This window comes from Eptatretus burgeri, chromosome 1 (assembly GCF_056783735.1).
Source record: "Eptatretus burgeri isolate ZD-2024b chromosome 1, Ebu_testis_v1, whole genome shotgun sequence".
Lineage (NCBI taxonomy): Eukaryota > Metazoa > Chordata > Myxini > Myxiniformes > Myxinidae > Eptatretus > Eptatretus burgeri.
In genome coordinates this window covers 16490180-16511694 of record NC_140961.1, presented here as the reverse complement: position 1 = coordinate 16511694, position 21515 = coordinate 16490180, and the positions used below count along the sequence as shown (strand labels likewise).

At 45.5% G+C, this 21515-nt stretch overlaps 1 protein-coding gene across 1 annotated transcript in view; it reads left to right on the top strand.

The window, feature by feature from the left end:
* The window catches only part of LOC147033939 (uncharacterized), a 55759-nt gene that overhangs the window by 11297 nt on the left and 22947 nt on the right, over positions 1-21515 (top strand). The window contains exon 2 of the mRNA XM_085873600.1: positions 13033-13119. Coding sequence (XP_085729726.1) covers positions 13033-13119 — 87 coding nt within the window. The remainder of the gene's footprint in view (positions 1-13032; positions 13120-21515) is intronic.

Here is a 21515-nt window from a genome sequence, read left to right as displayed (position 1 = left end):
AGAGAGAGAGAGAGAGAGAGAGAGAGAGAGAGAGAGAGAGAGAGAGAGAGAGAGAGAGAGAGAGAGAGAGAGAGAGAGAGAGAGAGAGAGAGAGAGAGAGAGAGAGAGAGAGAGAGAGAGAGAGAGAGAGAGAGAGAGAGAGAGAGAGAGAGAGAGATGAATGAGATTGGGGGAAGTGGGAGTTGAGAGGGATGCATGAGGAGAGAAGGTTAGGAGGATATTGGAGAAGGAGGGGAATGGAAGAGGTGTGTATGAGCAGATTGGAGAGGGGGGAGGGGGTGGGAGATGGGAGTTCCATTTACTAGGTTCTCCACAACTCTGGAGATGGAGCGAGGAAGAAGAAACTTGAATGGAATGATCAAGAAAATGAAATGAGTGAGGATGAGCATTAGAAACATGTTCAAGGTAGAAGTCTGACAATTCAACATGAACACTTTAATTGCTTTTCTAAACCTCTGCTTTGTCAAAAAGTTGTAACTGTGACCTCAATGAGTGTGGGCCTGGGAATCTGGGGCACAGCTGGCTTATTTGAATGGAAATTGAATCTGAAAAGTGAAGGAATGGCAGGATAGCTGAATTGTTAAGCTCATTACTTCTGAGACGTCTCGTCCTAGTATTTGAACTCTCACTTTTCAAAATGCCATTCCTGACTTTCTCCCTCTCTCTCTTCACTTTAGCCACCCTACTCCTGCCTCCATTTAAGCTGCTGCATTTTCAGGGAGATCTTTACCCTCAGTTATCATAAATTGATGGCCGTTTTGCTTTTATTTGCATCAATTATGATTGTTATATTGTGAGCCCAAAAGACCAAAAACTTCCAATGATCTCGCTATTGTTTATTTCTCGCGACATATTTTTTGTTTAAATTTTCTTGCCTGACTGCACACCCACCTCCTAACTGGTGATCATCAGGACAGAGACAATGTGTTTGTATGGCAGACGATGCTTGTTGCTCAGAGGTTGTGCAACATTTGCTGTTATGTGACTCGAACTGTGCTTTGCTACCTCATCAAGGTAGGGGGTTCAATTTTTATTTAATGGAACGTAGCTTGATGGCCAGGAAACAAATTTGCAGTCTGTCGTCTTGATGAGCTCAAAATAGAGGTGAAACTAGTCGACGGCTCTGCATTCATTTACTTTCCCATTTTTAACACCTCTGCCAGCATCTTGATCGTTGGAGGATCCGGCACCATCACCTCCGCTTCATCATCACTATATTCATCCAAGCATACGAGTTATTCCAGATCTTTCTCTGTTGACTCCTTTTGATGGGATTGAAGGAGTTCCTCCACCTCTTTGTCTTGGATGTCCTCAATGCCCTCTCCTCTGACAGCATGTGCCATCCTCACAGTCCTCTGGACTTCTTTGTCCATTGAGGGGAGGCCCCTTTAAGTCATACACCACCTCACTCCACAAATTTCTTCAGCATGCATTCCATGTCGTTCGCTTGATCTCTTCAAGAGATTCCTTAATGATAGTAATACAGTCAGTGATGTTGCACTTTTTCCAGCAATTGCTGACTGTCCACCAATTGCTGAGGTTTCGTCCACCAGACGGCGGTCTCCTTGGGTTAACCTGAGGTGGTCCCTTCGGGTGGGTGCCTGGAATGTCTTATCCCTAAGAGAGGATGATCACCTGTCTCTGTTATCATCTGAGCTCAAGCGTTTGGACATCGGGATTGCAGCTCTCTCTGAGGTTCGGAGACCGGATTGCGGCGAGATAATGGTGGGTGGTTACACCTACTATTGGTCTGGTCGCTCTGATGGTTACCATACCCAAGGAGTTGCTGTAGCTGTGTCCAATAAGCTGACCCCAATGATAATTGAGGTAACACCGGTCAACGAGCGTATTATGAGATTAAGGATTTGTCACTCCTTAGGTGTCATTTCCCTGGTCTCTGTTTATGCTCCGACTGAGGCGAGTGATCTCACCGTGAAGGATGCATTCTACGCCACACTCGAGTCTGTGGTTGATCAGTGCCCCAGATGAGATACACTTCTAGTCTTGGGGGATTTCAATGCATCGACTGGAACTGATCGGGACGGTTATGAGGTGTGTGTTGGTCCCCATGGGTCAGGAACTATGAACCAGAATAGCACTAAGTTCCTTGACTTTGCAAGAAGTCATGGACTTAGGGTGGCTGGTTCATGGTTTCAGCACCCACAAGCTCATCGCTGGACTTGGTATTCCAACGCTGGCGGTGTGGCAAAGGAGATTGACCATGTCCTCATTGACGGTCGTTGGAGGATGATCCAGAACTGCAGGGTCTACCGGAGTGCTCAGTTCCTCAATACTGACCACAGGCTTGTTGTAGCAACTCTAAAGCTGCACCTTAAATCCTGGAGAATGGTACCATCCCAGCCTAGGCTGGATGTTGCCAAGCTCAGGGATGAGAGAGTAGCTGAGGAGTTTGCGAACAGGCTGAGTGGACACTTGGGGGTCTGGGTGCTTTGGGGGGTCCTGAAGAGTTGTGGAGCGCCTTCAAGACCACCGTCCTTGATGTTGCCGGTGGATGTCTTGGAACTCACCGCAGGGCAAAGAAGAATTTTGTCTCTCAAGGGACACTGGATACCATTGATCAGAGTCGCAGGGCCAGGCTGAATGGCAGAGCTGAGCTGTTCAGGGAGCTGAGGCGTAAAACTGTACGTGCACTGAGGGTGGACAAGGAGGCCTATGTGCGAGGAATCTGTGAGGGGGTAGAGCATCACCTGTGGACAGGTGATTCTCGTCCTGCTTACAGGGGAATTCGCGCATTGCGTTCATCCAAGCCCATCCCTCGGAGCACTGCAGTTCGAGCAGAGAGTGGTAGGCTCTTGACAGAGGAGTCTGAAGTGAAGGCCCGCTGGGCCGGTTACTTTGAGCGGTTGTACCAGGCTGATCCCCCAGCTGTCGAGTTGGACGTCAAGGGTGTTACAATCCCTGTTGCTGACCCTCAAATCAACTGTGGTCCACCTTTGCTTGTGGAAACACTGGCTGCGGTGAACCAGTTGAAACGGGGCAAAGCTCCATGGATCTGTGGCATCCATGCCGAACTTCTCAAGGCTGGTGGAAATGCTGCACTCGTGTCGTTGCATGCAGTTTTGTGCTCTGCCTGGAACACAGGCATCATCCCAACTGACTGGAAGAGGGGCCTTGTTGTCCCTCTCTGGAAAGGGAAGGGTGATCGCCAAGACTGCAACAACTACCGAGGGGTGACGCTGCTCTCAGTGCCGGGCAAGGTCTTTGCTCGGATAGTTCTTGATAGGGTTCGCCACCATCTGCTTGAGCACTAGCATCCAGAGCAGTCAGGCTTTACACCAAAGAGGTCAACGATTGACCGTATCCTTGCACTTCGTGTCCTCACCGAACGCAGACGAGAGTTTCGGCAGGGGCTGCTTGCAGCCTATGTTTTTCTCTGTAAAGCGTTCGATTCAGTGAATCGGGATGTCCTCTGGAGGATTCTTGGTCTTCGTGGGGTGCCACCAAAACTGATCGATCTGATGTCTGAACTCTACTCTGGTACTGAGAGTGCTGTGAAGTGTGGTGGTACCACCTCTGACTTATTTCCAGTTGTTACTGGAGTTCGTCAGGGATGTGTACTTGCCCCCACACTTTTCAGCACTTGTATGGACTGGATTTTAGGGAGGATGTCGGAGAGATCAAGTTGCGGTGCATCGTTTGGGAATGTCAAGATCTCGGACCTTGATTTTGCAGATGATGCAGTCTTCTTTGCGGAGACTTCAGACATCCTTTTGGGGGCCCTCGAGGTGCTGAATGAGGAGTCGGAGCCGCTGGGATTACGGGTTTCTTGGGTCAAAACTAAGATCCAGGCTTTCGGTGACATCTTGGATGCTGCTGTCCTGTCTGTGTCTGTTTGTGGTGAGGATGTTGAGGTCGTAGAGAGATTCACTTTCCTTGGCAGTGATATTCATGTCTCTGCTGGCTGCGAGTCAGAGGTCAATAGACGTCTGGGTCGGGCCTGGGGAGTCATGGATTCACTGGATCATGGGGTGTGGCGCTGCCGGTACCTGTGCGGGAGGACGAAAGTCCGAGTCTTCAGGTCCTTGGTACTTCCAGTCTTGCTCTATGGGTGCGAGACTTGGACTCTGACCAAGGATCTGAGATGGAGACCTAATCCCTTTGGTACCAGGTCTCTTTGGAGAATCCTTGGCTATCGCTGGTCAGATTTTGTATCCAACGAGTGGTTGCTGAGAGAGACTCGGATGAGATTTGTTACCTGCATAGTCCGTGAGCGTCAGTTGCGGCTGTATGGACATGTGGCTCGTTTTCCTGACGCTGATCCTGCTTACCAGATTCTCTCAGCGAGGGAGTCTCATGAGTGGAGGAGGCCAGTGGGCCGACCACGTGCCTCATGGTTGCAGCAGGTTTACCATCATCTCAAGGAGATGGGGATGGGCCTGGCATCTGCCTGGGGGATGGCCAGACGGAGGCCCCCGGAGTACCGGCGGAAAGTGGACGCAGCGACGCGCTGTTCTGGCACATGCTCCCATACCTGACCTGACCTGACTGTCAAACAAGGGCCGCTCTTCATCTGGTCCAGTAGCCTCTCAAGGGTGCCGTGGGTGTAGTAGGACTTGAATGTCACAATGAGACCTTGGTCCATAGGATGGAGAAGAGAGGTTGTGTTGGCAGGTAAGAAGATGACCTCCACGTTGGAGTGAGCAAACTGCAGGCTTTCTGGATGGCCTGGCACATTATCCAAGAAAAGTAAAACCTTGAATGCAAGGTTCTTTGACTACAGGTATTTTTCCATCTCATGGATGAAGCAGTTGTTTAGCCAATCAATGAACATTGCGGCAGTCACCCATGCTCTCCTGTTGGCACCACAAAATATCAGGAGCTGGCGCTTATTCTTCCCTTTGAGGGCATGGGGTTTCAGTGATCGGAAGAGAAGTATTGGCTTTACGTTGACCTCACCTGCTGCATTGCCACATAGAAAAAGAGTGAGCCGATCTTTAACCACTTTGATCCCTGGGGCAGATCTTTCCAGCTTGGACAGGAAGGTATGAGACGGCATCCTCTTCCAAAATAATCATGTCTCTTCGGCGTTAAAAAGCTGCTCCGGCATAAATCCCTATACCGTGATTAGTTCCATGAGCTATGGTGGGTAGTTTTTGCAGCATCTTGGTCTGCTGATGCTGCTTCCCCAACGAATTTTACATGATGGAAGCTGAATCTTCTTTTTAATTTCTCAAACCAGCCCACCCTGGTATGGAACTTGTGGGTAGCCATTGTAGAACTGGAGCGTTCAGTCCCGGGTGCCTTGTGGAAAAGATGGTAAATCTGAAATGATTTGTCCCATATCACCAGTCCACTCATAGGCACTTTTTCCTCTGTTTGGTCATCAATCCAAGTATTAAACTCGTTTTCAATCCTTTCAATATGAGGATCATGGGACTGGTATGAGATTGTTGTGCTTTGCAGAGTGCTGGTGGCAACATTTGCATGGATATTGAACTGACTTTTACGGATGTACAGCACAGTCGATTAATTGATCCCGAAATAACGGCCCACAAATGCCGCGCTTTCACTTTTTGCCAATATATCTAACAACTTATTTTTTTTGCAACCAAAATCATAACCTTTCTCTGCCTTTTTGCACAACTAATTTTGTCCATCATTTTACATTTGGGCGCCGTTAAAAATGGTGCACGAGAAACAACAAAAAGCTCGTAATGCGAGGTAACCGTGTACACGGATGCAAACGAGGACTCATCTCAGCTCAACAACCACGATTGTCCAAAATGAAATCCTGCAATAGCTAAATCGGAACACTAGTCGCTCGCGATTCATAGAAACCCATGATATTCAAATCCGTGATATTTGAGGGTTTTCTGTGTTGGACTAACAAAGTGGGACACCTGTCAAAAAAGTAGTGTTCATAGCTTAGTTGACCGTGCATAAACACATTGCAGTGTGTTTGCGGATGGAGTTACTGCACGTCACTGAACTACTGCGAGAAAACCACTACCCAAATGCATTCATAAAATCTTGTCACCGTAAACCCAACCACAGCAGCAACAGTCCAGCCACACCAACATACACGGTGGCACTTCCATTGGCCCAACACACTTCTGAAACCACAGCCGCATACCACATCGGAACATCAACATCACCCACAAACCATAAGCATCCTTATGAGCACAGTTGTCAAAGCGGAAGAACTACTGTACGTGAAGAAATATGACAACAACCAAAAAAGAACGTCATCAATAACATAGTGTATTGCATATATATTATATTTTTTATATAGAAGAAGAAGCTGCTTGCAACCAAAAGTCAAAACTAGATTGACTCCGCTAATTTGAGTGATAAGCAAGAGTAGACCCAATCTCAGGAAATGTTTCACCAGCTTCACAGCCGGCTTCCTCAGGCACAATAACATGCCGATTGTGCCGGTTTTGTTGTAGTTTGTTGGAAGTGACGTCTTCTTCTTCGTGTATATATATATATATATATATATATATATATATATATATATATATATATATATATATATATATATATATATATATATATATATATTGTTATGGCTGTGAAAATTCGCAGAACACCATAAAGGTTCCTTAGTTCAGTTAGATCGATAAGTCTGTGTTCAGTTAGATTTCCCCACCGTTGTTTAATGGGCTTTATTCGTGTCATAGGGCTGTGATCCTTTCAGATAGTATTTTTCTTTTACGATCGTTATTTTGAACAACCACATCTCCACCACCACTACAACAACCAACATCGCTCCCCTTAACCACAACACCAACCACAACCACACCTGCCTCTCAACAACCACGCCATCCTCACCACTCCGCCAGCAACCGTCAACATCTCCACGCCACAAACATCGCCTCACCTTCGTCTCCGAAACGACGCCATCTTTGCACCAGCCGCGGCGAGTCCCCAGCGAACAGCGTCGCTGCAAACCGACGCGGGAGGTTTCGTTGTGAGTGCAAGTCTGGTGATTTCTACCACGTCCGCTCTGGGAGAATCGGATCCAGAGGGCTGGTGATCTCTACCACGTCCGCTTTCCAAGCAGAGGTCAGAGGTGAGAGGGCGGAGATCAGATCTCGTCTCACCAACCCTATAAAAGGCCGCGCAGAGCGCCAGTTCAACGAGTCAAGTCGGGAGGAGAGTCAAGTCGGGAGGAGAGTCAAGTAGTGTGGAGAGTCAAGTAGGGTCTAGAGAGTGTTTGTCTGGAGCGGTCGAGGAGCTGCGCGGACGTCGGGAGCCTGGTGCTTGGAGCCTTCAGTCGGTGGAGAGGGTCGGACGCCAGGAGGAGACGCGAGCTGGGAGCGCAGCCCCGCCTGCTCTGCCGCGCAGACCTGCGCGCTCGAGTACGGGCCAGAGAGGACTCGCCAACCAGCTCCGAACGGTCCGAGGTGATCGGGCTTCATGACAGTCCAGGCAGCGCGAGGGACAAGCGGGCTCTTAATGAAAGCATCAACTCGGAAAGAGCGAAGGCCCATTCGTTCCTCTGAGGCATTGCCAGGTGGGCCCGAATCACCGGGCCGTCGGACGAGGCCTGGGCCAGACTGCGGCTACGCAAGCCGCCGTGGGAAAGTAGCGTCGTGGGTCGCCCCAGCGAGGAAGGTAACCTGCGCGGCCTCGTGGGGCCCTTTCAGTCAGCCAAGTCCCACGCCATAAAGGCCCACGGGCCCAGTCTGGCCCTCATCTGTGGGGGTGGTCTTTTCTTTACTTTTGAGTGCATTTTGTGGCGCCGTGTCCATAAGTAAAACTGTTAAGTGACTGTACATTAATAATAATCATATTTGGTCGTAGTGCTTTCCCTTGCTTTCGTTTGCCTGTATACGTGTTGGCTGTGCATACGTGTAATTGAAAATAAATGTGCTTTGTTGAAATGTACTCTGTTTGTTGCGTGTTCTCCCTGTTGGAAATGCCATCTTGCATCGCGGAATAAATAGCTGGGTTTTAAACACCCGTTAAATAGAATCGGATCCGGCGAGGTTGGGCGATAACACCCGCTCAGTTATCACTGCAGAACGGAACGGACCGCTTAAGCGGTTCGTGTCCCAAGCCGACCTGTGCCGAGGTACGGTCTCCCGGTTAGCTATCCGCGCGGGTACTTAGCTATATCGAGATTCGGCGATTGACCCTATCCTGCGCAGGTAGAAGATTGGCTAGGCCGTGGTGGGGTTAAAGACCCACCCGTGACAGGGTTCCGGCATTGCTCCGGAAGGTCATGACTGAATTGTCTGTTCGGTGGGTGACGCGGTTGCGATTAGAGAAACGCGGCCGATCGCACGCAAATTCGTAACAATATGTATATATATATATATATATATATATATATATATATATATATATATATATATATATATATATATATATATATATATATATATATATATATATATATATATATATATGTATATATATATATACATATATATACATATATGTATATACACACACACATACATACATGTATGTACATATTGTTGCAGGCCGGGTATCGACTGCGAGCACGACCACTCGGTGGAGCAGTCGGGTCGATTCTACCGAACACCCGGAATCTAGATCGTACCTTTTGGAAAACTCCGAGGGTACAGGTCACTTACCGGACCGTGAATCGTCAATAATTCCACCACGTGGTACAGGGTTACTTGCCAAACTTCAAAATACCTCGACCCACGCGGCAAGCTACCGAGTATCACACCCTCGACGGCCCTCGTACGGGACGAGCCGTATGCGTGCTCGACCCGTGCGTGACCCGAGCTGATGGTCACCGAGCTCCCGTCGGTCCCAAATGCACACCACGACGGCGACAACGGCCTTCTTTAATTCTCCCAACAAGCACCACGTCAGACCAATGAAGAAAACACAAACACGAGCCGATACATTTAAGAAATGGGGAATTTATTAACAGTTGGTGGGGAAGGAGGGAAGCGCGTAAGGGCAGAGTTATCGCGACCAATAGAGATGCAAGTATGTACAGCAAAGAGCACTTAAACAATTCCTACTTACAGACAGGGCACACACACACACACACACACACACACACACACACACACACACACACACACACACACACACACACACACACAACCAGAAGGACATGGACCTGTCCACCTCGTGTGGTTTTCGACGAGACGAGCGAACCAGACCAGCGTCGCGATGCGGTCAGAAGAACCAGGCGCCAGCGAGACGCGAGCAGAGGCGAGAGCTCCGTTCAGCGCTCGTCCTGACAACCAAAACCCTCTCTCGATCCAATCATGCCGCAACCTTATTCACCCTTGTCCAGGGGGTGGGAAGGAGTCCGTTCAGTTTTAACCTGAATAATTTATTTACATTTGATGTTACCTCTGGACTGCATTTCTCGGGTCCATTTGACTTGTGCTTGCATTTTGCATTGTATCCTTCGTAATTTGCACATGACACGTTCCATCCAAGGTTCACGATCTTCGGGGGGGGGGGGGAAGTCCTTAGTCATTTGTGATGTATACAAGTTATTTTGAAAGCTTGGATGTGGTTTCACCCATCTTCTTTTCTCATGTACTTCCTGAGTGTTTTTTTTTCTTCTCAACTTCATTTTTATTTTACGATCTTTCAAATCCGAAGAGCGTTTCGATTTCTTTGAGAAAGTTAAATATATCTTTTTTATTTTTTTTTACTTCACATGATTTATCAGCGGGGCTGGAGGCTCCATCATGTCTTTGGGCGTGGAAAGGGCGGGGTTGGGGCTTCATGGAAAGTTCCCTCAGAATTTCGTGGCAGTTTCCACAAGTGACGTCATGGACCCGCCCACATCGGCAGAAAGGCTGAAGCGAACGGGACAAGCCCACATGAGCAGAGGATTGAAAGATCGAGAAGGTTCGTGAGTGAAGGAATAAAAGCATCTGAGGATAAAGAAAGGAAGGTTTCATTAGCAGTTCGTGTCGAGCTTCTGTGGGAAAAGAACACTCCTTCCGCGAAGGACGACGAGGGTCAATGGCGGTACCTCCTCAATGGGGGCCTGAGGAGGGAGGAGGACATTGTGACCATACTCTGTGCAGAGTACTGCGGTGCTGCTTCAGCAGTCTCCTTGACTATTGGGCACAATCCTGGACGGGTCACCACTCCCACACAGTATACCAGCAAGCTGGCACTCATTTTGCCGACCTCAGAAGGATGACAGGCCGTGTTAACTCCACCTGGTATTAATTAAACAGCTGAGCGCGATTTGAACTCAGGACCCAAGGATTCAAAGCCCGCCACCTTTACCATTAAACCAACACCAGAAATGATGAATTAAGAGGAGGGCGAGTCACCTATATAGCTCACATATCTGGGACGCCGAGATGACTCACCTACTGAGTCTGGACACATCTGGGATGCGGCTGCGTGTTCCTATCGCGTCACATCACCACTACCCATCTTCCCCATCCATTTTCCTCCGCATTCTCTTGTCTCTTTGGATTGCGTGAGGTGATGGAGAAAGGAAAAGGCTGCCTTCCTTTTCTCCATATGTTACTTTTGTTTGATTTTTCAAGTAACCTGTGTGTATGGGGATTAGGTTAGGTATGGTTAATGAGGCTGGATTTAAGATCACGCACATGGATGGGGGACATGAGATGGTGGTGCACCTCTAACTTGAAACCTTTCAATATAATTCCCCTCGACATACAGTAACAACAATGCTCGTTTTCTCACACCGTATCCCAAAGCCTCAGGATGAGTGCCTGATAAATATTTGGAAGCGCAAACTGCAGCCATGCTTATTCGGTTATTCTGCCACTCTGAGCATTCCACCTCACAGGACTATGTTCCAGATGGAGGACAACATTGAGAGGAGACCACGTGAAGTTGCAAAGCCACAAATCTGTAACCATCATTGTATTCCAACCACATTTGCTCTGTTTTTCAGTGCATTTTATGATGAGAATAATGTTCCAATATTATTTTAATATCACAGTTGCTCCAGGAACCTGAGACAATTAATTATTAAAAGTAGGTCTGGCCTCATGTGTTTCCAACTGATGGTTGATTTGGACGCATTTTTGAAAGGGATAAGAAATGGAGAGGCACGGTGAGTAAAATGATGGAATTGATAATAGTTGTCGGAGGGATAAATTAGCAGAGCCCTGTTCATACAAACAGTGTAACCAACTCGAACCATCTGGCAGTGAGACTGGAAAAGTTTGTAACCTCTTTTGACCGAACAAAGCGGCTGATGCAAGGAGGGGTGAGATTATATCAATGGAATCATCTGTATTTCATTGCTTTGCTGGCTTCACAAAAAAAAAATTACAATAATAATGGTCAAAACCTTCTTGCTCATGTTTGACACATGGAGTAGCATCCCTAACATACCCTACTGTTGCTATAAATATTGATCTCTCATGTGACCTTGTGTTTGATGAGGTTATTGTTTGTTTTTATTAATCCACTTGAAAATGTTTCGACAGTAAAACGTTCAAAACCACATTCTATTAAATAAAAACCACGTATGAACAGTTTAGAGCAAGGCATGCATCTCAAGAACCTGTGCCAATAGTGTGCCAGAGAAGTCCAAAATGTGCTACTTGTTTGGTAATTAATTTATTTTTTTTGTATAACTGTCTGTTCTCGACTCTCAGACCACAATGCAGTTAATGTGACATCCTCTGCCTGTGCAGAATCGTATGCTGGGTGATGGGGTGAACTTTACACACAAATCTAGCTGATGTTGATTGTTAAAGGTACTCCAGCCATTGCATCAAAGTGGAGTAAATTTGCTGAAAGTGTTCATGATGAATGTGCCAAGAAGAACTGGTCTTGCTGTGGAGGTTTGTGTTCACCTGCATCGGTGGACCGATAGAATGATGGACAAAATCAACAGAACGCTGATCAAGGTATGCTAACCGCCGTGGGAAGCTCGTATAAGCTGACATTTTGGGTGTAACCCTTCATCGGAGCAACAAAGGGTGAAGGATTAATTCTCAAAATGTCAACTTCTTAGTTCCCATGGTGGTGAGCATCCCGTGATCAATGTTCTTTTGATTCCTTACATTCATTGTTTACATGCTGTGTGATTTTGATGGAAAGATTGTACTTTGTAGCTTTACTGAGGAACTGGATTTGGCTAACAGGGCAGTGGAGGTGCTCAAAATTCCACCCGAGTTTTCGTTGCTTTAAGCATCGATGCAAGTGACGCGTAATCATCCTATTTTGTATAGTGCAAGAAACTGCTTCATAAATTATTAGACGGTATACGTGCTGCTTCCTCACTTGACACTCGTCATTTCAAAAGCATAGAGCATGGACAGACAACCATAGGTTGACAACCATTGTGCAGGCTTGGGTTGGCAACCCTAATGGCCTCCTGCATTTTAGTTCATTGTAAGGGAACTCATTAAATTTGCTATTTTCCAAAAGCCTGCACAAAAAATATCTCGTGATGACAACTATTGTGACGTCATTTCTCATTCCAATGAAAAAAATGATGATTTGTAAATTGAACAACCCTCCATAATCTCGACATTGTTTCTTCACTGCTTTTTTTCTCCCAAGGCCTCACCTCCCTCCATACAATGTACGAGAGCAGCCGCCAACTTGAAGAGGGCCATGAACCGATAAAATATTGAGCCATGAATACTTTCATTTTTGTTATTGCACAAACCTATATCCTAGTGGATAAATTAATCCAGGTAATGGGCCTGAAAATGTTCATTTTGATGCCCTTTATCACGACTCATTAAACTGGGCTGAACCATCCACGCGCCACATGCGAGCACATATATTGGTGATCTGTGTCCGATGGAGTAAAGATTGAAACCTGAGGTGATGTACAAGAAACTGCTTTGCGGAATTTATTGAAGCACAAACGAGCCGGTCATCACCGGATGATAAACAACTCGAGGAAGCAACCATAAGTTAGCAATACTAGTGCAGGCTTTGATGGGCCTAATGGCCTCCTCCCGTTTTGAATTTGTAAGGGAACATTAATTGAATATCTATCATCTACTTACATATTCTCTGCCAGTCTGTCTGTCCTAATGGGGCTTCCACAATCAAAGCTCTGCCATTTTGTTTTCTCGGTAATTCTCTGCCTCTGGTGTGCAGGAACCGTGGCAAATTTGCTGTGTTGGCGTCACGATTACGTGAGTGGGTGGATATTTGGAGAGACGTGTGTTTCCTTGGAGGAATAAGGTAAGTGGCCTGTTTGTGTGATCTCGTGTTTTGATTTTATGAATGCAAAAATGTTTTGCTTGGTTTGAGGCCTCAAGGCTGTGGAAGCCGCAACGGATTTCACAAATAAATGGGTCTAAATATATATATATATATATATATATATATATATATATATATATATATATATATATATATATATATATATATATATATATATATATATATTTTAAGCAAATTATGCATTTCGTTACATGTCTGAGATTAAAAGCTGTTCGAGTCTATGAGCATTGAATAAAAGCTCTTGGAGTCTAAAAGGATTGAAGATGGGTGGTTTTAAGACCATATTTATTGACTCAAACCTTCAGGATGATAAATAGAAGTTTACAATGCTCGTGCTTTCTGCCTCTCTCACAGCATCATCGTCATTGTTTTACAGCCATTTCCATGTTTGCATGTGTAAGCCATGGTTCATCTAATGGCTGAATTATCCCTTGCTGGCCCTCTTGTTCGGCCTTTAACTCCAAGATCGTCTCGCAGCTTTACAAATTATCTTATCTCCAATTCGACATCTGATTATATATATTTTTTATAGTCGCAAAGATGGATTAAGACTCAGTTGAAACAAGCAGGAAGAAAATCGGATGATAATTGGCGTTTTTCGACAAAAAATCATTTTGAGTGAACATAGGCCTGTGTTAAATCTCAGCGTTATAAATGTAAAGTCCATCCAGACTCCCTCTCGGCATCATCTACATTGTATTTTCATTTCTTCACAGCCACAAAGATTGTTTAAGACTCAGTTGAATCAAATGGGAAGATAATCGGACAAATATTGATGATAGAAAAGGAAAAATGCATATTAATAACCATTTCTGGTCGGGCACAATGCGGGGAGAGGTGGATGGGGGGAGGAGAGGATAGAGGGGTCGAGATAGAGACAGAGATGAGGTGGGGGAGAGCTAATGTCTTGAGCTCAAAGTTTACATTACGTTAAATATCCATGGGTTCCTGCTAGGTGTGTGTGTGTGTGTGTGTGTGTGTGTGTGTGTGTGTGTGTGTGTGTGTGTGTGTGTGTGTGTGTGCGCGCGCGCGCGTGTGCTTGCGCATGCGTGCGTGTGTGCGTGTGTGTCAGAGTGTCTCCTCCATAACTCCAAACCCAAGAGAAACCAACAGCCTGAAACTTTGCAAACAGACTCAGAAAACTCCAAGGAAGTGCACAACTGAAAATCGGGTGTTTGGGTTAATTAAAACACCCCTTTTGAAGACGATTAACTGCCTTATTTAATGAAATCCTTTATCAGGTGCATCCTTGGCCACCTTGCTCTTTGGGGGTCTTGAGTCGTATCCTAGGTAACTTCGCTGGGATCTGAAGCCGCCATGTTTTTTGGCCTGCTCAACCACGCCTTGACTTGGAACAGGCTGCAACTATTTCTTTACGATAAAGTTTTCTTCAACTTTCCTCGCTCACATTATTGAATGCCAGTTCATCAGAGCTACGAATCTCTGTATACATCACTTTTGTAAGTACTATAGTTTTCAAGTTAGGAGGTTGGAGCCATTTTATACATTATACAAAACGATTTTCCACAATCTACTCTCAAGGACTAATTATAGTATATTCTCAAAATATTATTTCGGTTTTGAGGATTGGATATCGACTGGACTAAATAATTGTCGAAATCTGGAGTGAAATCTGATAAATTTAAGAAATAATGAGTCTTATAACTAAGCTGATGGACCGATGCAAGCAAGGCTATGTTCCCTCCTCCATACATGCACAAGAAAATGTGAAATTTCCAAAGCATTAAATGAATCCTTTTCTACTGTTTGGAGAATTATCATGAGTAAATAAAAAATTTAGTAATGTGCTAACATTTTTACCAGCTTCATTGAGCTGTATGATTTAATGCATTCACTGTTAGACCTTTTTGGTCGCCCTGTCCCGCAGAGGGACTGCTTATCCATAGTGTCTGCCAGATGTGTGTCTATATTTTCTGAGGTTTCGTGGGATAGGTTTCTGAGGTAAGGTGCTCTATAGGGCATCAAAGCAAATCTGGTGAAAAACAGACATTTTAAAATAAAGTTATAATGTTTGCTCAGACCGAACAATGCACCATGTGACGTGCGCACAGACGAGCAGGCAACATGGCTGATTTTCTGTAATGTTTATTTTATGGGCATTTAAACTCTGTGATGTTTCCAGGGTAGTTCTACATTAGGCAGCAACTATTTTATGAATAAATTCATTATTTGAACAAATTCGTTTTATTTCATTAACTGCTGCATGTGTGGTGAAGACTGTGATAAAGTTAAAGGGATCCTTCGTCAGGCTGATAGGTCGGATCTGGTTCCGGACCTTAATCAAAATCAAATTGGCTTGTTCTTGTCGACTAACCAACTCTTCCACCTCGTTTCGTCCAAATCCGTCCACAACTTTTCGATATATTGTTGCGAATTCGCGCCCGCCGGCGTGCGAGCGGCCACGTAACTCGAATCGCGGCACGTCGCCCACCGGACGGACAATTCCGTCGTGACCCTCTCGGACTAACGCCGGGAACTAGTCACGGGTGGGCCTTTTGGCCTCACCACGATCGTGCCAATCGGCCCCCCGCGTGGGATAGGGTTGTTCGCCAAATTCGACCTACCTAAGTACCCACACGGAGGGTAGACCGGGCGATCGCACCTCGCCGCAGGTCGACTTCGGACACGGGCCACTTTAAGCGACCCGTTCCGTACTATCGGGATAACCGAGCAGTGTTATCGTCAACCTCGACGGTTCCGATTAATTGTCGGGCGTTTTTTAGCCCACTACCAACCCTTTACGTGAAGTAAGATGGAGATTCAATTAAAGAAAAGACGAAGCGAAACGGGAAAAACAGTTCAACATAAGGCACATTTATTCCGCGGCAAACGGAAAGCACACATATACAATTACAACAATTATGCACCAAAAGCAAATGTAAAAGAAACACAACAATTATGCACCAAAAGCAATTGCAACAAAAGAAACACAATGCAGATCTACTACCGACTACGCGAGCACACGGCAACCCTTACACAGTTTTACTTCACAGACGGCGCCGACAACACATATACTCCAAAGCAAAAGAAAAAGGGGCCACCCTCTACGACAAGGGGGCAGACGAGCCTGGGGCCGAAACCGCGTGGAGCCTACCCGTCTTGTGATGAGCCGCAAAATGGCGGCGGTGCCCCGACTCCACGCTCCTCCGCGTGTTTCGTTGGCACTGCTTGGAATGGGGTGGGAACGGGGCCCCCTTTTTCGCACTATCTCAGCGCGGGGGGAAACAGGGGGGGTTGTTGATGCTCTGGGGAAAGAGGATAGCTGGCTTGCTTGGGTCCCGCGACGAGCGACTCCACTGCGCCCTCGACCGCGTTCCCGGCTTCTCCTCTCTGCAGCTCCCCGACAGACTCCGAACCCCGACAGACCGACTCTCCTCCAGACCCGTCTTGACTGCTGCTGCCACACTTCGCCGCCGCCACAACTCGCCCGAGCCCGAAACAGAAACTCTCTACTGAATTCGCCCCGCGCTCAGCGCTTTGTAGTGCGACAGGAGAAACCATATGCAGATTTTCGGATCAGGATGGGCTCGGGGGCGGAGCCATGCTCGCCCATTGGACGGAGGAAAAGTGGGCGTGAATCATTCCTGATCCGCGAATTTGCATATATTGATTCGACTCCGACGCGCTTGGAGGCGGGGCCAAATCGCCCCGCACTTAATGATTGGAGGGATCGGAAGTGGGCGTGAATCATTCCTGATCCGACTTCCCCTCGGAAAGGCCGCTTTTTGCACCCGCTGCTCGGCGCGCGCCCCGCACGAGGCCAGGACAGCCTGACGCTCGGCGTTCACAAGCGGCGCGGGAATGGCTGCAGAAGGAGGAGAGGTGAAGGTGGTGGAGGGTTTATTGTGGCGGTGATGGCCATGGCGACGCTTGGAATGGCGGTGATGCGATGGTTGCGAGAGCGAGTTGTGAAGGTAAAGGCCGTGGCTGTTGGCATTGTTGTTGTGAAGCGGCGTTGCAGTTGGTGGTTGTTGTGTGATGGCGGTTGAGACGTGGTTGGTTCAAAATAAAGATAGAACAGAAAAACGGCTATCTTAAAGTGTCGCAGCCCGAATGAATGACATTTATTCCCTCTAAACAACGGGTTTGGGGCTAACTACACATGTACTTACAGAGATATCTCACCTACGGGACCTGAATGGTGGTTTGCGAATTTCCTCAACCACAACAATATCATGCTATACATAGTTGTTGGCCCCATCTCACAATGGTGAAGAATCGCTTTAAAAAAAAACTCTCGTATCCAGATCTGGATTCACTGGGCGTAGTGGCGTGCGCCTGTAATCCGGCTACTCAGAGGCTTGGGTTGGAGGATCGCTTAAGGACAGGAGCTCTGTGCTGGGCCGCGCTATGAGAGGGTGTAGGGCAGCCCGGAATCACGATGAAACCCAATCCTTATCCCTGTGTCGTAAGAGATGACTAGGGTTGCGTCAGGAAGGGCATCGGCATAAGACCTATGCCAAATCGGTATGCGGATCATCACGGATGATCCGCTGTGGCGACCTCTAACGGGAGCAGCCGAAAGACGAACAACATCCAGATCTGGATTCAAATTTTCACCAAAATTGAATCAATTGGTCCTTTTCACACACCCAACCGGTCCACAAAGTTTATTCGGAATCCATCCATAACCTCTTGAGATATTATGCTATATATTGTTTTTGCCCCAATCTCTCAATGGTGAAGACTCACTTGAAAAATCATCGAATCCAGATCTGGATTCGGATCTTCACCAAGATTGATTTAATTAGTGCTTTTCACACAACAAACCTGTCCACAAAGTTTCATCCAGATCCATCCACAACTTTTTGAGATTCCATGCAGTATCGTTTTTAGCCCCATCTCCCAATGGTGAAGAATCACTTAAAAATTAAATAATCATCGTATCTGGATCCAGATTTGGATCTTCTCAAAAATTGAATGGATTCGTCCTTGTCACACCCCCAACCTGTCCACAAAGTTTCGTCCAAATCCATCCATAATCTTTTGAGATATTGTGCTATTTATCGTTTTTGGCCAAATCTCTCAATGGTGAAGAATCACTTCAAAAATTCTCAGATTCAGATTCGGTTCTTGACCAAAATTCAGCGTTGCTGTCCTTGGCCAGTCACCTACACACACAATTTTTTTTCAGAACGATTGCTTGAAAACTGTGACCAAAAATCGTGTGACAGACATACAGACAGACAAATGCGACAGACCAACATACTTGGAAAAAGAAAAAAAAAAATTCACCAAGTAACAGACAGACAGGGGTAAAAACATAACCTTCATCCACCTTCGGTGGCAAAGGTAATAATAAGATAAGAATAATAAGCAAAGGTAATAATAAAATATCACGAGATGACCGAATTTCACGAGATTGTCAACTATATGTTGTGTTGCCATTACTTAATTTTAACATAAAAGGACAGCCCGGACAGCATTTGCCCGAGTACCATGATACCATGGTTTACATGGAGACAGCCATGTTGTTAAGCAATGTCGAGCGCTCCATTCCGTTGCAGTGCAAGTTTGAGCACTTTGTCATGTTCCAATAGCAAGCGGCTTGCTTACTGCTCACCAAGTGGTTCGCCTGATTCAAAGATTAATTGGTTGTGGTATATATATATATATATATATATATATATATATATATATATATATATATATATATATATATATATATATATATATATATATATATATATATATATATAGCTCAATTAATGCTTGTTTGTTTGTATAAGTATGCTTCAAAAACAAAAAAAAAACTACTGAACCAAATTTTTCATGTTGCTTAAGCATACCCCAATTGTAGTTTCTGTTGGGATAGCATACCTGGGCGAGTGGGTTCAAAATAAGGTAAGAGTGTAACACCCCAATTCTATCTATATATACTGTAAATGTGTAATGTATAATGCCACCTAGTGGTATCCAGTTTTACAAATCATCATCATCTTGTATCTTGTATAAAGATCTTGAATAACGAAAAAAAAAGAAAAAAAATCTTGCATAAAGTAAAAAGAAAGAAAGAAAACAACTGAACAAATATACATTATCCATGCATCCATCCAGTGGGACCATATTCTGTGCAGAGCGTTGGTGCTGCCTAAGCAGTCTCCTTCGCTGTTGGGCACAATCCTGGACGGGTCGCCACTCCGACACAGTATACCAGCATGCTGTCACTCATTTTGCCGACCTCGGAAGGATGACAGGCAGAATCAACCCCACCTGATATAAATTCAACAGCAAAATGGGATTTGAACTCAGGATCAGAAGATCCCAAGCCCACCAACATAACCATTAAGGCAACACCGGGCATAATATGCATTACGGTGATGTTGAAATCGAAGTGAGAATAATTTGAAATTTTCAGAAAGCTTTATTTCAATCATTTTAAGTGGTGGTTTAAACTAAAACGAACCCTGAGCATCGCAGCGAAGTGGAAGGGATTTTTGCTCACACCATACATAAAAGCAGCAAGGATGGTTGATTCAGGTGATGTTAGCTGTGTTCCAAGCAGATGGAAGATGACCTCGAACAAATAATAATCAAATGAATAGGGCAGAATGTTAGTGAAGTTTTATTTACTCTTGATTAAATCAGTCGGCGATGCGAAGGGGGTTCTTTTTCCATTGCTAAATTTTATAATGTGCAAATCCATGACCAGGGAAAGCTCACTGGAAGCATGTGGCCCGGGATCTTGCATCTGCTTGCCGGAGTTGATCGTCTTGTGTTCTTCTGGCATCACTTAACCCCCTCACCCTCATATAGAAACCCCAACATTGCAAAACGGACAAATTTTGATGTGAGTTAGGTCTCACTACCCGCAAAGAGCGAGTTGTTGATCATTTAAGTGCAGGTACACCATTCTTAATATGAATAAGGTGGAGGGTAAAACCAATGATTCTTATTCCATCCTTAGCAGAGTTTACGATGCAGTCCACCACCTAACGTTAGAAGTTGAAAATTAGAAATAGTCTTGAACAATTAACTTAATGAATTGAATTATTCATATCCAATCATTTAATTCTCCCAGCACCAAGTGTGTGAAATGTAAATTACGAATTGGATTCTCAAGAGGATACTTATAGATTCAAGGGTGGACTCATAAAGTTTTCTTTTTTTTTTCTTATCATTTTTGGGATGTTGAGCTGTTTTGTACATTTGACTGGTTGAAGACTTCTTTGTTTCTCCACAGGCTGGTGTGGTTTTCCATCCTTATGGCGAGTCACTTTAACCTGCCCACAACTTGAAAGGTGTGTCGAATGCATCGTGGTCTCTCGCATTTAGTGTCACTGGATTTAGCTGATTACCCGGTACTTGTTTTGCATGAAAATTAACTTAAGAACATCTAGCCGCTGAGTTTTTGAGTTTGTAACATTGCCAAGGTTGGTAGACCCGTCTACCCTAATAAATACTGCAATAAAATAATGCAAATGCTGTACTCTACCGGTACTTTAATTATTATTACCATTCTGTATGCAAAATGGATATTCGTATGAGAGCTAGGACACACAACAGGCCAAAACAAAGGAGACATGGTGGAGGGGAGTAACACACCGACAGCAAGATAGAGTGAGGGACATATGGAGGAAGAACAGGCATGGGAATCAGATCAAAGGAAGAGGGAGGAAGACACAAGGGGTGAACATGTGTATATAAGCTCAAACATAAAAAGGGGTGGAAGGGAAACTGGGGATGAAAAAAATGAACAAAAACAGAAAAGAGGGGAGGGGAGGGTGGGAGACAACAACCTGGAAATGAAGAGGTGGACTTCGGGAGGATTAATGAGGGTAGAAAATATCATGAATGTGGATGGTGGTGAACAGCCATCTTGAAGACCTGGAGGGAAGAATTTGATTGAAGAGAAAGTGGAAGTTGGTTCCACAGGTGGGGAAAAAGAGGAACAAATGAGTAAAGGTGAGCAGTCAACCTGGAATTTGGGAGTTTAACCAGAAAAGCGTATTGTTTTTTTGAATTTTTTGAATTTTTGAATTGTTGTTGTTGTATTTGCATTCACCTCTGAGCTGTCCAGACTGGGTATGAATCCTGACCCAGGTATAAACTGTCATCCTGGTGTTTCACGTGCAGGGCGAGGCATCAATGTGTGCCGTCCCTCGGATAGATGTTACACGAGGTGGCAGGTCCATAGCATCTACAAGCACTATCTGATGGGCACTATAGATCACATGGTGTCCTTTGCAAAGAGTACACACCTATGGCCAACACCCTGAATAGATTACAAAGTCGTGCACTCGTTCTTCGTTGAGTATTCTGGATCAGCGTGGTGACTCCTCACTGGACCAGGATTATAACCCTTGTCGGAAACTGCTGCAGCAGAACTGGCA